Source organism: Panulirus ornatus, chromosome 23, assembly GCF_036320965.1.
Source record: "Panulirus ornatus isolate Po-2019 chromosome 23, ASM3632096v1, whole genome shotgun sequence".
In the NCBI taxonomy this organism is placed as follows: Eukaryota; Metazoa; Arthropoda; class Malacostraca; order Decapoda; family Palinuridae; genus Panulirus; species Panulirus ornatus.
In genome coordinates, this window is record NC_092246.1 from 6,285,925 (window position 1) to 6,301,845 (window position 15,921).

A 15,921-nucleotide genomic window follows, 5' to 3' on the forward strand; every position below is an offset into this window, starting at 1 on the left:
ATGCGTAACACTGCAGGAAAATAGAGGTCATGCAAGGTACTACCTGTTGTCAACTGTAGTTAGTAAGTTGGAGAACGTGGGCTGTGTACAGAATGCCAATAACCCCTGTGCATGTGAGGGAGTAAGAAACAACAGCAAGTGGGCCAGGAACGAGGATTTCACTGCCATGGCGATATCGTAGGATTGAAGAGTCGTATCATTAACTTCACCATTGACCATCTAGATTAACAATGACATATTTACTTTAATCCAGACATCATTAAACATTACATTTTTGTTTAGATCAGGGGATAGGATGACTTTGAAGAATGTTGACTGAGGAAAACAAACTGATTTACTGTACTGCCTGATAGATGGAGATTGAAACAGAAAAGTGAGCTGTGTTGTACACTACAGGTGAGCTGTGTGGTACATAGCCTAAGGCTTGTACACACATACTCACATGAGGCCATAACTACAATATGCCTCTCAGGTTTGATCACCGCAACAAAAGTCACAAAGAGCCAACAGAGAAGGTCTAAAAGGGCAAGAAAGATGGTATCAGAATTAAGAGATGAGTTACAGGTAAGGGCCAGAGGACTTTAATTTGCCCACTTTAGAATGAAGTGATAGGCGACCTGATCGTATCCTTTAACTTTTCAATTAAAATCGATGTGGACACTGAACATGTTTGACATGTATAAGAATAGAGCAACCAGAGGACATAACATGAAATTAAGTAAAAGAAAACTTAAAGATTCAAATAAATACTTTTATCGTTCAAGAGTGGTGGATGGATGGATGGAGATGACTGTGTACGTTTCATGCTGACACCATAATAGATTCACCAAATTAGTATGATAGCAGAGAATGTTCAGTGGATGGGGCCCCCATGAATGTAAAACTCCTTACCCTTACAGTACAAAGAGACAATCGTAGTGATAATTACACTAACTGGGGACCTAACATCCTTTAACTGTTGATAGCCTTAAAAGCCAATTTCAACACTGACCAGGTGATCAAGACCACTTATGGATAAAGCAACATAATTCCAAAACGTTATATATCAACATCATTAATTTTCCAGACATCATCACTGCTTAGTTTCGTGTGCACCTTGTAACAAGGGAAAAAAGATATTCGTGGACATTTTTGCAGTAGGCTTTAATAACTGAAGTGGAAACCAACAACCTAACCTGACTACATTAGTCGCTCCGCCAAGTTCTTCATTTACAATGCAGCTGGATCCTGCCTTGGTTAGTGTTTACTGCTCTCTACACATTTCAAACATAATGATTTTATGAATGTAGTAATTAGAACATTCACTTTTATCCCCTTTGCCTTTGTACAGTGGCACAACGCATGCATTCCGCCAATCTTTAGGCACTTCACCATGAGCCATACTCATACATACACTGAATATCCTTATCAACCAATCAACAACACAGTCACCCCCCTTTTATAGAAAAAAAATCCACAGCAATACCATCCAAACTCGCCGCCTTTCATCTTCTGCAAACCTGATAATTTCACCCCGATATATTATCTTAGGATGACCCATACCAGCAGAACCATCTAAATTACATAAATTTATAAGATTTACAGTGAGCAAAAACATCGCTTAATTTGGAGAATAACTCAAAAGCAGTGTCATTTGTATATTTCCATTTTTATTTTCTAACTACAATTACAAAATCTCAGGTTTCAGCAAGACCCAGTCTGAAAAGCATTTTCTCCCTTCCCGGCGTTAGCTCAATATCGTCCCTCTCCTTGCCATAGTGTGAGTAGGTCATGCAGGGCCTAAGCCTCTTTCCAAGTGACGTCGGCAACACCTTGTGCAGCAGCTGGGCTAGGTCGCCAGTGAACTGGCTGCTGCGCATGTTGTACAGCCACGGATTCCAAGCTGAACTGGCCAACAACAGCCAGATCGCAAGGTGCCCAAACAAGTAAATTCCAGTAAAGCTGTATTGCATGAGGTTTATGATTATAAGGACTAAGATCGGAACTACCGAAGCGAGGTACAGTATTAACATTAAGGTCATGGTCGTGATGATGCGACGGTTCTCTTGGTAATAGAGAACAGTTGTCTTTATGCCGAGACTGTGCCACTCCGTTTTCACTCGCGACTGTTCTTGGACAAAGTTATATAACGCTAGCACAGAAAATACAACAGTGGTGGTACCTACTAGCATGTAAAGTGCGACGTGCATATTCGAAAAAAAGGCGTAGGCCAAACTAGATGGATTATTCTTGGGGAATTTGTACGGAACTTTGGAGAAAGTTGACCACATTGTGCTAATGTTGCCGTCACGGTCGTAATAAGTGAGGAGTGTTTCCAGCAGGCCCAACACCCAGGTGAACGCTATGGCGGCCTTGATCCGTCCCCTGGTGAAGTAGTGTTTGTAGCGAAGTGCTCGGCCAGTCATCACCAGCCTCTCAGTGCTCAGTAAACACAAGGTAGACAAGGACACTAAGGAACATGTTCCATACACCAGAGACTGGAACAATAGAAAACTGTCTCTACTAGGCACTCCATTTGTTAAAAAAACATCAGGCGCGTCCCGCTTCACACGCTTCACAGTGGGAAGTATTTGTAACCTCTCATTACCTGTAAACGTCATATACTCAGGTGGACTGAAGAAGGGAGCAAGGTGGTGGAAGAGTGAGGGGAGGACCACAAAAACCCCTAGGAAGAGGTCGGAGAAGGCAAGAGATGTGCGCAGTAGGCTCGACTCCTGTCCTCGATGTGCGCTGCTCAGCATCACCACCACCACGATCAAGTTCCCCAGTACCCCGCTCAGCCCCACCGCCGCTACCATCACTATCAGAAGCACCTCCCCTACACGACAAGAGGCCGGCAGGTAACTCCAGTTGCCAATGAGATTATGTTCCTCGGGCCGGTGCTGCCAGGCCACCAGGTACAAAGCGTAGCAACACGGCCATTTATTGTTTTGTGTCAAGTACACAGTATTGTTCCCATCTTTCAAAGGTCCACTCGAAAATAACGCATTGTCACACACCTTATTGTCATATGGATGAATAACATTGAAGATTTGGTATGCAATTCCCCCTACACTGGATTCAATTAGCCTAAAGGATCCGTCACACAAACCTTCGAAACATTCGGTATTTCCTCTTAAGAGATGCCTGGCCATCAACTTCTCGTGCTGCCCCCCTTCATGTATCTGACACCCATGAGAATGCAGGAACCCGATCTGTGCTTCCGCACATATGGTAAGATATTTCTCTTCCTCGCAGTCTTCACGTATAAATAAAGGTCGGCACAAATCCACAAATTTTTTCTGAACAAAAATGATCATCGGGTACACATGTTTCTCATGCCGGTACACGTAAACAAACGCATGGTCACGCGGGTATACCCCATAGTCAGACATATAAATCGATTTACACAGATTTAAAGTATTTCGAACTCTTGTTCGATGATCCGTGGCGGCAGCAGACCCAACGTGCAGTGACTCCCGTCGGAGATGCCTCACATCCGGCATTACCCGCTGGACAGTGTTCACTGCACTTGTCCGACTAATGATATCGTCTTCCAGTTCATTATCACTGCTTTCCTCTTCGGAGCTGTTCACTCTTGCAAGGATCTTAACAACTGGTGATTCTCCCTTACTAGGTGATGGGTCGTTTTCATCATCTGACGATTCTTCCTCGCCATGCAATAGGTCGTCTCCGAGACCTGGCGTTCCTCCGTCACTCGATGAGAGGTCGCCACCTTCGCTAGGCGGTTCTTCTTGAGACACAGGAGAGAGTGCCAGGAGCAGTACCATCAAAAGCGGTAGTGGCAGGCTGGAGAAGGAAGAAGGGTGACATTTGGCCGTCATGACCCGCAGTCTAGTGGGAAAAGCCAATAATTACCGTTATTTATTGTTATTGTTCTCCAATGCTATCCCCAATGCTAACCCAGTCCTCGTTTAAGTAGTCAGAATATATTATAAAAAAAGTCTAAATACTTGTGACTGCTGCGCAAAAGGTCAAATTGAAGCACTGATTAAAACTCAGTGGACATTTATCCACACATCATCTTTGGTTATTTCACATTATTAACAGATCCATATAACTCTAAATGAGCGTCAAGTCAACTAAAAGTATGTACAATGAACTAGTAATTCCACAGCGTGACATTTTGAAACAATATGAAGAACCATCAAATGCATTTAAGCACAGTATTACCTGCATACATATATGTATATAACGTCTCTAACACTTTAGATCAAGATCCTGTGGTCGAGGTACGGGCACAAACAATGATAATAGAATGAAGAAAATGGATGTGGAACATATATTGAACTGGAGTGTTTAACGAGGAGTTCACACAACCACACTGGCAACTATGTGAGGCTTCCCTTTTAGACACGCCCAGAAGTGGCTGATAAGACAGCAGGGCTGCCAACACTTAAAAGAACTTAGGTTAAGCTGGATGTGTACCCTGGAGACTTCCTTACACTCATAATTAGCGAAACGTTTTTAGCCCAGCAGTTTACCATGGAGACAAAAATTTTTCAAAATGAACAGATCCTGATCACATGCAAAGCTTACAGAAGCAGCAAACAGAAAATCCTGAACAAGACAGAGTAGCAAGTCTACCATCATACCACCAAAGTAAACGTATAACTGCCTAAGGTGTTAGTATTCCTATGACAGTGGCAATTGTACTTTTCCTTTGTTATGTTTACTGCAGATCAACAATGAGTTCAGTACCATGGCATCCCGCCTAGCATTTAGGTTTACAAGGAACCAGCCAACCGAGGCTCTAGATTTCAATAAACCATTTCTCTTTACGATGGAATACAGTTGGATTGGCCACTCAAGTTTTCAGACGTTTCCCGCTTGGCACATGGCTAAGGCTGTGGAGATGAAAGGGACCATCTAGAGAAACCCTTATTACTCCCAAAGGAGGCCTACGAAGACCCAGACATACAAGGAGGGAGCAACACACCAACAAGGTACCCATTACAGGAACACACCCAGACACCACCAAGTGTCACCGTACTTTTGCTACATCGGTTGGGGAAAGCGTCGTATCTATCCTGTTTGTAAGGCAACAACATAAGTAAAAAAGGTATTCTTATCAATGCCGTTTTTTGTAGGCATAAGGTAAAAGTTAAAGATGACCGACGAAAATCAAGATATAGTGGAGTGCTGTAAATCCCTGGTGGAGCGTCTTCCTTTCTTTCAAACTGCGTAGATAATGATATAAACTTGATATCTGTGAAACAAAATTAGTTCCATAACGAAGCGAATCACTGTTTAAAGTAAGTCTATTCAACGGAGATAAAAAGATTCATTATCAGTTCCAAGTGTTTACCCGAAACATGAGTTAAATAATGAATTACATTTAGAAGCAGACAGTTGAACCAGCGAATACACCTTAAAGCATTATGGAAGTAACGTTATGTAGGTGATGTAAGAAGTGTAACTTGTTTCTAGACAAGATGAAGAATGAAACATGTTCCCCACTGGTTTGTGATGGCACAAACATGGCATTTTAGATCTGAATTGGAAGTGTCCACCCTAATTGTGAAGGTATGGTGACTGCTATGCCACACATTGCTGACGAACATATGATGGATACACGAATAGCTTATATTTCGAAACTGAATTATGACCATGAAATCTGAATTGTGTGAAAGAACACACACAATATTGGATAACCAAATTGCCCTGAGAGATGTTAGGGAAAAAGCACAAGAAATATACAAATGTTTATCTTTCCGTAAAGAGCAATCGGAATTTTCTTTCATGAATATATAAGGTTAGGTTAGGTTAGTTTTGGTTTTGTTAGTATACGGTTAAATGTCCATGTTGTTTGATCATCTAAGCCAACTGGTACCATGTTAAATGCAGAGAACTATACTGCCTAGTTGAATATTCTTATGAGTAACTTCTAGCATTTTACTGGATACCAACGACTGTTTAACACGACATAGTCCACTAATATACAATCGCATGGAGAATTCAGTTAATGCTTCAGTATGTTAAAAAGAACAGGGCTTGTGGTGGAGACCTGCCTTACGTGTATGGCGACTCGAGCACATTAGCAGGGCTTGAGTATGGTGGGGTGACCTATGACCTGACTGTATTTGCATTTCTAATTCACACTGGAATTAGTGTCGTTACGAAAATGAAATTGGACTGGTTATTTACATTCACACATACAGATTAACGGATAAATGGCGGAAACACTATCCCAGTTATTCTTATGATAAAAAGGGCCAATAAAGACGTTGAGTACTTTCGTTTATTGCAGAATGATTGTTCTTTTATATATAGATACACACAAACTTTATAGCTATAGCTATTTTTTTTCTATTTATTTAGGTTTAAGAATGACTAACTTTATATAGATAATCCCTGAGTAAGCCCGGCCTTTACACTTGGACGTCGAGTGGTTCCCTCGCTCATGCTGGTGCAGTAAACAAAACCGAGGAAGAAGCTTTTGGAATTCGAGAGGTCGACCAGGATGTCGAATTCATTTAGGACAGGCAAGTTAAATTTCCGCTGGTGCAAGTTGTCAATCATTTGACCTGCATGGGAGTGAAATTGATTATAAGAGATGTACAATGCTTGTCATAAGCATGAGCTCCTGCCTCTCCATGCACCATACCTATATTCCTTATGTTGAAGAATGATACAATAATTATTAATGATACAATAATTTTTATTTACTCTCTCAAAGCAGGTGGCATTAGTTAACCACAGTATTGCCAGGGAGGGATCAGTTGTTGAGAAGACTACATGATATATACCACTGTGTTATGATGACTGATTAAATGAATTATTCAATACTGGATAGTGACAAGTGATGATCACATCTAATATTGAAGATATTAGGAGTGTTGCTCCGATCAGCATTTTCTGGGAGCTTCTTCTACAGCTCAATAATGTTGGTAAAGAAATATTTTGTACTTTTCAGATTAACTTGGCAACCTGTAAGTTGTAATCCATATCCTATTGTTTGTAATGCTTCTGCTACTGTAAGGAAGTGTCATATTGACATTATTGAATCCTTTAAGTATTTTAAAACTTTTAATTAGCCCCGAAAGTGCCTCTTGCTGATGGGGAACAAGTTTAATTTTCACAATCTCTCCTCGTATGGTTTGTTACACATGGAAGGAATCAATTTAGTTGCTCTTTGCTGCACTTTTTCCAATTTAAGAATATCTTTACGTAAATGGGGGCCCCAAAACTGCACTGCTTATTTAAGATGTGGTCTAGCTAGACCTAGGTATGGTGACACTGTCACATCCTTCCTTTTGCACGTAAAGTTTCTATTAGTAAATTTAACATCCTCTTTGCTTTCTTAGCAGCTTCATTGCATTGCTGGGAGAGTGTAAAGTTATTGGAGATAGTGACCCTTAGATCTTTTACACTAAAGGTGTCCTTTGTCTTGTGGCCCATCATTTCAAAATATAATTTTTGTTTAGGTTTCCTACTTGCAACAGCTGACATTTATTGACTTTAAATGGCATTTGTCATTTACGAAACCACTCTGCAGTTTTATCTAGATCCTCTTGTAATCTTAGCATATCTTTTTATCATCTGCAAATTTGTACTCTGTGTAATTTAGCTCTACATCAGTATCACTTATATAAATGATGAAAAGTATAGGCCAAAGTATGGATATCTGGGAGACTCCACTAGTAACAGGTGACCATGGTGATGATTCCCCATTCATTATGACTCTTTGCTTATCATGTAACCAGGCTTCTATCCAGTTCCCTTGAAACCAGTAATCCCTAAGGCCTGGGCTTTGTGCATCAGTTTAATGCGGGGGACTGTGTTGAATGCTTTCTGGAAGTCCAGAAATGTTATATCTGTTGCTTTTGTCTTGTCATGGGTATTGAATGATTTACAGTGAAGTTCAAAGAGGTTTGAAAGGAATGATTTGTGTCTTCTAGAACCATGCTGTGTATTATTGATCAGGCTGTGTTGTTCCAGATAGGCTACAATTTTATCTATAATACTTGACCCCAGAAGTTTACATATAATTGATGCGAGGCTAATAGGATTGTAATTACCCAGCAGTTCTTGGTGTCCCTTTTTGTAAACAGGAGTGACATCTGTCAAGTCTTAAGTCTTGTGGGAGATTTATTGAAAATGTGGGTGAAGTCTGGCAGTTTCATGTTTGGCATTTTTGATCTCTTGTGGATAGAAATGATCAGGACCTGGGCTTTTATTAGTCTTCAGCTTATCTATATGTGTTAGTACTTTAACTGTGACAGTAAATTCTTGCATCCTTAACTGTGACGGTAAGTTCGTATATAAGTGCTATTTCTCACTGTCTCAAAGTTTGTCATCGCTTTTTACCAAAAAAGAACTAAAACCTTGTTCAGGGTTGATGCTGTGCTTTTATTATCAGCAATGGGTTCCCCATCCTTGTTGTACTGTGTGTTTTATTTCACTCTTCATATGTGTCTTATTATTGATATGTCTTTAAACTTTTAGGATCTCTATTACTATCTCTTGCAATGCTCATTCATTCCCTCTTGGCTTCTTTGATGAGGACCTTCACTTGTCTTCTGATTGTGTTTTATTGCGATGCAATATTTGGGTCATTGTCTTATTTCTTAAAGCTTATGTAGTTTATATCTGCACTGTATAGCTCTTGCAATATCTTGGGAGTACTATTCAGGCATATTGTGGGTTTTATTGTTTCTGTCATGCATGGGAATGAATGTAACTTGATGGTGCTTAACTGATGCTTAAAACTGGCCCATAATTCCTCTGGACATGAACCAACAAGGTTGAGACTTTAATGCATTGGACAGCCCATTGAAATTTGCACTTTTAAAGATATGGGGAATAGTACTGGAGATTTTAAGTCATATCCATTTACAGTATTGCTGTTTGGTTACAAATACTTTACTAATATTATTTTTAGCTGCTGTCACACCTTCATATCTGTATGTCTGTCTATAGTTCTGAAACTTGCTCCCACTGCAAACTCCCTCCCATCAAGGGGGGTGGCCACGGCAAAAGTCTTCATTTATCCGTCTGTGCATGCCTTTATCATGTACACCTTTCCATGTATTATTCATTTCCATCCCTCCATTATTCTTCCACTCTATTTGCCCGTGTTACAGGTGGTCTTCCTCTCTCACCAACTCCCTTAATTGTTCTATCATACACTCTTGTAAATTCCCAGTCTTGCATTATTTCCACATGCCAAAACCATTTCAAAGTATTATGTTTCACCTACTCTACCACTCCACAGTTCATTTCCTTTGCATTCCTGCCATACCACGTCTCATACACCCCTCCATTTCTTTTTGCATTCCACGTAGTTATACCTCATGCTCCTCCCAAATAGCTCATTTCCACATCTTGGATTCTTGACCTCTGTTTTCCATGTTTTGGCTGCTTAGGTCAGGGTTGGGAGAACTATGCTATCCCATGATCCTCTCTTCACCTCCATAATTACTCCTCTACCCTTCATTATTCTACAAAGGGACCCCAGTGATTCTTCTACCCAATATTGCACTCCTTCTTATATCTCCTTCAATATCACCAAACATCCAAGACAGCTTCAAAGTACTTAATGTCTCTCACCTATTCCAGTGTTTCTCCCTCAGTATCCAAAAAACAGTTTAGTATACTTCCTTCTTTCACTCTATATGGTTTTGCAAATATATGTATACTTTCACTCTGTTTCCTTTCAGACATCATTACTTTACTTTTGCCAGAATTTACCTTCAGTTGCCTATGTTTACACAGATCATAAAACAATCGTACAACCTTCTGCAACTCCTCTTCACTCTCAGCAGACAGCACAGTATCATTTGCAGATAGTCTTGGCAATAGCCTCCATGCCTCACTGCCACACTTCATCTTTGCACCCCCTTTCCCTAGTTTTGCTTTCATCTCTCTCATCACTCAGTCCTCCCCTCCCATTTTCATTTTTCCAAAAGAAGGTACAGAGAAGGGGGCAGAGTGAGGATGTTTCTTCTAAGGCTCAGTCCTCTGTTCTTTCCTTGTTAATGTGGGAAATGGCGAATATGTGAATTCAGCAGTGGATGGAACCATGGAAGTGGAAGTGAGTCAGAGGGTGGGGGAAGGGGCGAAGGTTCTGGGAGCATTGAAGAATGTGTGAAAAGCGAGAACATTATCTCGGAGAGCAAAAATGGGTATGTTTGAATGAATAGTGGTTCCAACAATGTTATGTGGTTGTGAGGCGTAGGCTATAGATAGGGTTGTGCGAAGGAGGGTGGATGTGTTGGAAATGAAATGTTTCAGGACAATATGTGGTGGTAGGTGGTTTGATAGAGTAAGTAATGAAAGGGTAAGAGAGCTGTGTGGTAATAAAAAGAGTGTGGTTGAGAGAGCAGGAGAGGGCTTATTGAAATGGTTTGTCACATGGACAGAATGAGTGAGGAAAGGTTGACTAAGAAGATATATGTGTCAGAGGTGCAGGGAACAAGGAGAAGTGGGAGACCAAATTGGAGGTGGAAGAATGGAGTGAGAAAGATTTTGAGTGATTGGGGCCTGAACATACAGAAGGGTGAAAGGTTTGCAAGGAATATAGTAAATTGGAACGATGTGGTATACCGGAGTTGACATGCTGTCAATTGATTGAACCAGGGCATATGAAGCGTCTGGGATAAACCACGGAAAGTTTTGTAGGGCCTGGATGTGGAAAAGGAGCTGTGGTTTTGGTGCATTACACATGACAGCTAGAGACTGAATGTGAACGAATGTGGAATTTGTTGTCTTTTCCTAGCGCTACCTCATATGCGTGGAGGGGGAAGGGGTTGCCATTTTTTATGTGTATATGTATTTTTTTTTTTTTTTTTTTTTTTTTATACTTTGTCGCTATGGATAGAGTTGTGCGCAGGAGGATGGATGTGCTGGAAATGAGATGTTTGAGGACAATGTGTGGTGTGAGGTGGTTTGATCGAGTAAGTAACGTAAGGGTAAGAGAGATGTGTGGAAATAAAAAGAGCGTGGTTGAGAGAGCAGAAGAGGGTGTTTTAAAATGGTTTGGGCACATGGAGAGAATGAGTGAGGAAAGATTGACCAAGAGGATATATGTGTCGGAGGTGGAGGGAACGAGGAGAAGAGGGAGACCAAATTGGAGGTGGAAAGATGGAGTGAAAAAGATTTTGTGTGATCGGGGCCTGAACATGCAGGAGGGTGAAAGGAGGGCAAGGAATAGAGTGAATTGGAGCGATGTGGTATACAGGGGTTGACGTGCTGTCAGTGGATTGAATCAAGGCATGTGAAGCGTCCGGGGTAAACCATGGAAAGCTGTGTAGGTATGTATATTTGTGTGTGTGGACGTGTGTATGTACATGTGTATGGGGGGGGGTTGGGCCATTTCTTTCGTCTGTTTCCTTCCGCTACCTCGCAAACGCGGGAGACAGCGACAAAGTATAAAAAAAAAAAAAAAAAAAACTTTGTCGCTGTCTCCCGCGTTTGCGAGGTAGCGCAAGGAAAAAGACGAAAGAAATGGCCCAACCCCCCCCCCCCATACACATGTACATATACATGTCCACACACGCAAATATACATACCTACACAGCTTTCCATGGTCCACCCCAGACGCCTCACATGCCTTGATTCACTCCACTGACAGCACGTCAACCCCTGTATACCACATCGCTCCAATTCACTCTATTCCTTGCCCTCCTTACACCCTCCTGCATGTTCAGGCCCCGATCACACAATATATTTATATTATTATATTTTGTTGCTGTCTCCTGGGTTAGCGAGATACCACAAGGAAACAGATGAAAGAATGGCCCAACCCACCCACATATACATATTTATATATACACATGTACACATTCATACTTGCTACCTTCATCCATTCCCGGCGCCACCTTGATACACATGAAATGGCAGACCCCCTCCCCCTGTGTGTCAATCTTTCCTCACTCACTCTCTCCATGTGAACAAACCATTTCAGTACACCCTCTTCTGCTCTCTCAACCACACTCTTTTTATTACCACACATCTCTCTTACCCTTTCATTACTTACTCGATCAAACCACCTCACACCAAATATTGTCCTCAGACATCTCATTTCCTGCACATCCACCCTCCTCCACACAACTCTATGTATAGCCCATGCCTTGCAACCATATAACATTATTGGAACCACTGTTCCTTCAAACATACCCATTTTTGCTTTTCAAGATAACGTTCTTGACTTCCACACATTTTTCAGTGCTCCCAGAACTTTCGCCCCTCCCCCACCCTATGATTCACTTCCGCTTCCATGGTTCCATCTGCTGCCAAATCCACTCCCAGATATCTAAATAACTTCACTTCCTCCAGCTTTTCTCCATTCAAACTTTACCTTCCCATTAACTTGTCCCTCAACCCTACTGTACCTAATAACCTTGCTCTTATTCACATTTACTCTGTTTTCTTCTATCACACACTTTACCAAACTCAGTCACCAGCTTCTGCAGTTTCTCACCCAAATCAGCCACCAGTGCTGTATCATCTTAGCCTTTATGCCTCACACTTAACATGCCACTGGGAAAGGGCCAGAACAAGTTCAATAAAGTAAATCATGAACATCTTTTCAAAATACAAGAAAATATGGTTAGTGTAGCATCTTAGCCTTTATGTCTCTCACTTAACATGCCACTGGGAAAGGGCCAGTCTAGCAGTGTTTGCAGATGCTCATATCTAGTGATCGTCCTCCCACCTAATGTTCCTAACTCCTACGACCTAATGTTTCTTCCTAATGCTCCTACTTACTACCAAAAGGCAGGGCTAGCACATAGTGTTATGTGTGACAAAGAAAGATTTCATATTTGTGGCCAGAAGGCTTTTGGTCCACAAGTGGGTGAGGCAGAAAGAAAACACAGCTACCTGTGTCAGAGGAGTGCATTTTGACAAACTGTAATTCTTAGATACACTAGCTCACTGTCTCCTAGTTAGCCATACAATTTGTTATTGTTGGGATATCCTTGAAGTGACTAAATGAAAAGTCAGCTCCAAAGAGGTGGTATCATCATTAGTGGATGAATAGGCATACAGTCTCATAGAGGAACATATCACTCCAGAGGAGTCTGCTATATCCCTGCTCATGTTGGGAATACAGCCTTAAAGCTGCAAGTACTCTATGCAAGTTATCCTGGGGTGGAATTTATTAAAAGTATAATTCTGATAAAAGTATAATTTTACTGCTTATTCATTTTAGGTGGAAAACTGGCTGACAAGTCAACATGTGCAAACACGTGTTCAGATGAAGAGATTGCAGCATTCTTTTCTACCACATATCAGTCTGTGACAAGTATATCTCTTGCCAAAAATGATTACTGTCTTCAATTGACTTGTGATACAAGTTGGGAGAATTTAGCTGTGGGAATATCAAATAATTCTGTGGCTTTATTGAAAAGAGAAACTCTTGAGAAGGTTTACAGTTATAAGGCCCACAAACATCGTATTACAGGGTTAAGATTCCCTCCCAGCAACAACAGCGTCTTGTGGACAAGCAGTAGTGATGGCTTTTTAAAGATGTGGGATTTAAGGTCCAATAAATGTGAGAAAGAATTCCAAATACAGATTGGGAATTCACTTGCAACTAAGCCTATTAATTGCTTTGATATGTCGCCTAATGAAAGGATAATGTGTTTTGGGACAGAGTTAGCACCAGAAGGTACTTTTCTCTCGTTTTGGGATGTCCGTGGTGGTGGTGTTTTAGGTAGTTATTGGCATTGTCACACTGATGATATCACACAGATTAAGTTTCATCCTAATCAGGCAGATATGATGGCTACATCTGCTACAGATGGCCTCATTAATGTGTTTGACATCTCACAAAATACAGAAGATGATGCTCTGACATACTGTATGAATGCAGAAGTGACAGTTGGAAAGTTATCATGGTTATGTCAAAATGGTCGATATGAAAGATTATCTGGATTAACAGATGTAGAATCTTTGCAATATTGGGATATTAAGGAGGCTGCACCATTACATAAATATAGCAGGGAAGAGGTGGCCTCTGCTATGAAGCGCCGAGTAGTTGATGAATGTTACTTGGTGTCTGTGGACATGACAAGTGATGGGGACAATCCACTTGTGTTGACTGGTTCTCTTGATGCTGAATCAAGTGATTGTTTGCGTACTTTGAAATTTGATATCCACAGCGGCCGGCTTGTACCACATGGCACATTTCATAGTAAACAGCCATTACTTATGACACGAACAGCTTTGTATCAAGCAGAAACAGACTCTTATATTACTGCTGGGGAATGTGGAGTTGTAAGGATATGGAAATCAGAATCTGCTGATGGTGTAGGCAAACAGACAGTTGCCAAACAAAGTAGAATTAACAGGAAAAAACCATACTGATTTGAATTTATTGAAAATGAGATGCAAGTTTAACATGTAAACTGTTATCATTACTACTTTAGAACTCGAACTGAATTATATCCAATGTGGAAATCTTGTAATACCTTAATGTAAACATGAAGATCCAAACAGGATTATTAGTCCCATGTACTGTTCAGAAATAACTCAATTGAATTATTGGTTAACAGTAAATGTATTGTCTGAAATATTGATTGGCAGTATCAAGGTTTTGAAAAGTGAAGGTTACTTGTGTGAGAGAGAATTTAAGTGGTTAGTTTGACCCTCAATCATTGGACAAAACTGTATTAGTTAGTTTATATTATTCATAATATGAAAGCACTCTGCCATCAGTTATTGTTAAAAGCAATTTGTAAAATAAAATATCTAAGACCTATAGAATAAAGAATATTGATTAACATCCAGGTAAATTAACTTGAGGGTGTTGTGTTGTATGTTGTGTACATTGGATATGCCTAATTTGTAAGATTTATAAATACCTGTGAATGTATTATCTAATAAAATTCTCTTTAAAACTTATCATTCTACATTCCTAGTTAATGTACACTGTTTTAAGGAAACAATTTAGTCATTCACATAACCCCATGGAATAGAGAAGTAAAATTTTACACACTCTTGTATGTTGTGAAATGCATCTAATGTGCTGAAGCAGAGGGTACATAATCTTTCCCTTTTACTATCACTTTCCAAGAATGGTAAGAGAATAAAAAGCCAAATGAAGATATGCCCAGGAAGGATAAGGTTGAGGTGTTTGAATGTGTGGATGTTATAAGTATACTGATGGAAGGAACATGGATGGTCTGGCTATGTGTGAAACTAAGTTGAAGGTTAAAGGGGTAGAATGGTTTGGAAATGTTTAAGGGCTAAACTCAAAGGTTAGCGAGAGTTTAAGAGTGATGGTGGGGGAGGCTTTTCTGATGGAGGAACTGTGGGGTTGTGTTAATGAGTATAAGGAAGTGAACTTAGAAGTGACATGAGTTAAAAGGAAAGTAGACCATAAGAAGAGGGTGACTGTTAAAGCTTAAATACTTGCTACAGAAAGGAGTGAAAGAGAATGCTTTTTCAGAGCAGAGCAAGTATTTTGTTTACTCTGATGGAAAGGATTAAATCTTGGTGCTGAGGAATCTGAATGCTAAGAGTGGGTTATGTGGCAATAGAAGGTATAACTAGGGGTTATGGGATTTCTGGTATAAATGAAAATGGAGAACTTGGGTTCTGAAAAAGAATTGATGATTGGGAATCGGTTTTACTCCCACTGATATTTGATTCCACATATTACCCATAGATGTTACTAGCAGCCAACAGACAGGTGGAACATATACCACATACCTCAGTTGGCATGCATAGATAATCACATGAGGGTTCATGTGTGGCCACTTGGTGTGATGACACACATATCCACCATCTATCTATCTGTACCTCTGATGAACATTCCCTTTAGAAACTCCCATCAAGGGGGTGGCCAAGGCAAAAGATCATCCACTTACCATGTTTTTGTGTCTCTCCAACACATACACCATACCATGCATTCTTCCTCATCCCTTTCCCTCCAGTACTCTTTCACTCTATTACCCCATGTCTTAGGTGGTC

At 40.6% G+C, this 15,921-nt stretch overlaps 2 protein-coding genes across 2 annotated transcripts; one reads left to right on the forward strand and one right to left on the reverse strand.

The window, feature by feature from the left end:
• Nucleotides 1-1,627: 1,627 nt before the first annotated feature.
• On the reverse strand, nucleotides 1,628-4,337 carry LOC139756661 (uncharacterized). Its single transcript, XM_071676321.1, has 2 exons — nucleotides 4,174-4,337; nucleotides 1,628-3,834 (listed from the first exon to the last, which is right to left on the reverse strand). Exon 2 carries the CDS (start codon nucleotides 3,822-3,824, stop codon nucleotides 1,677-1,679), a length of 2,148 nt encoding a protein of 715 aa, XP_071532422.1. The 5' UTR covers nucleotides 3,825-3,834; nucleotides 4,174-4,337; the 3' UTR covers nucleotides 1,628-1,676.
• A 1,995-nt stretch (nucleotides 4,338-6,332) lies between these two features.
• LOC139756748 (WD repeat-containing protein 89) lies at nucleotides 6,333-14,846 on the forward strand. The gene is made up of 2 exons (XM_071676494.1): nucleotides 6,333-6,485; nucleotides 13,157-14,846. The coding sequence occupies exons 1-2, from the start codon at nucleotides 6,464-6,466 to the stop codon at nucleotides 14,311-14,313; spliced, it is 1,179 nt and encodes a 392-aa protein (XP_071532595.1). The 5' UTR covers nucleotides 6,333-6,463; the 3' UTR covers nucleotides 14,314-14,846.
• The last annotated feature ends 1,075 nt before the right edge of the window (nucleotides 14,847-15,921 follow it).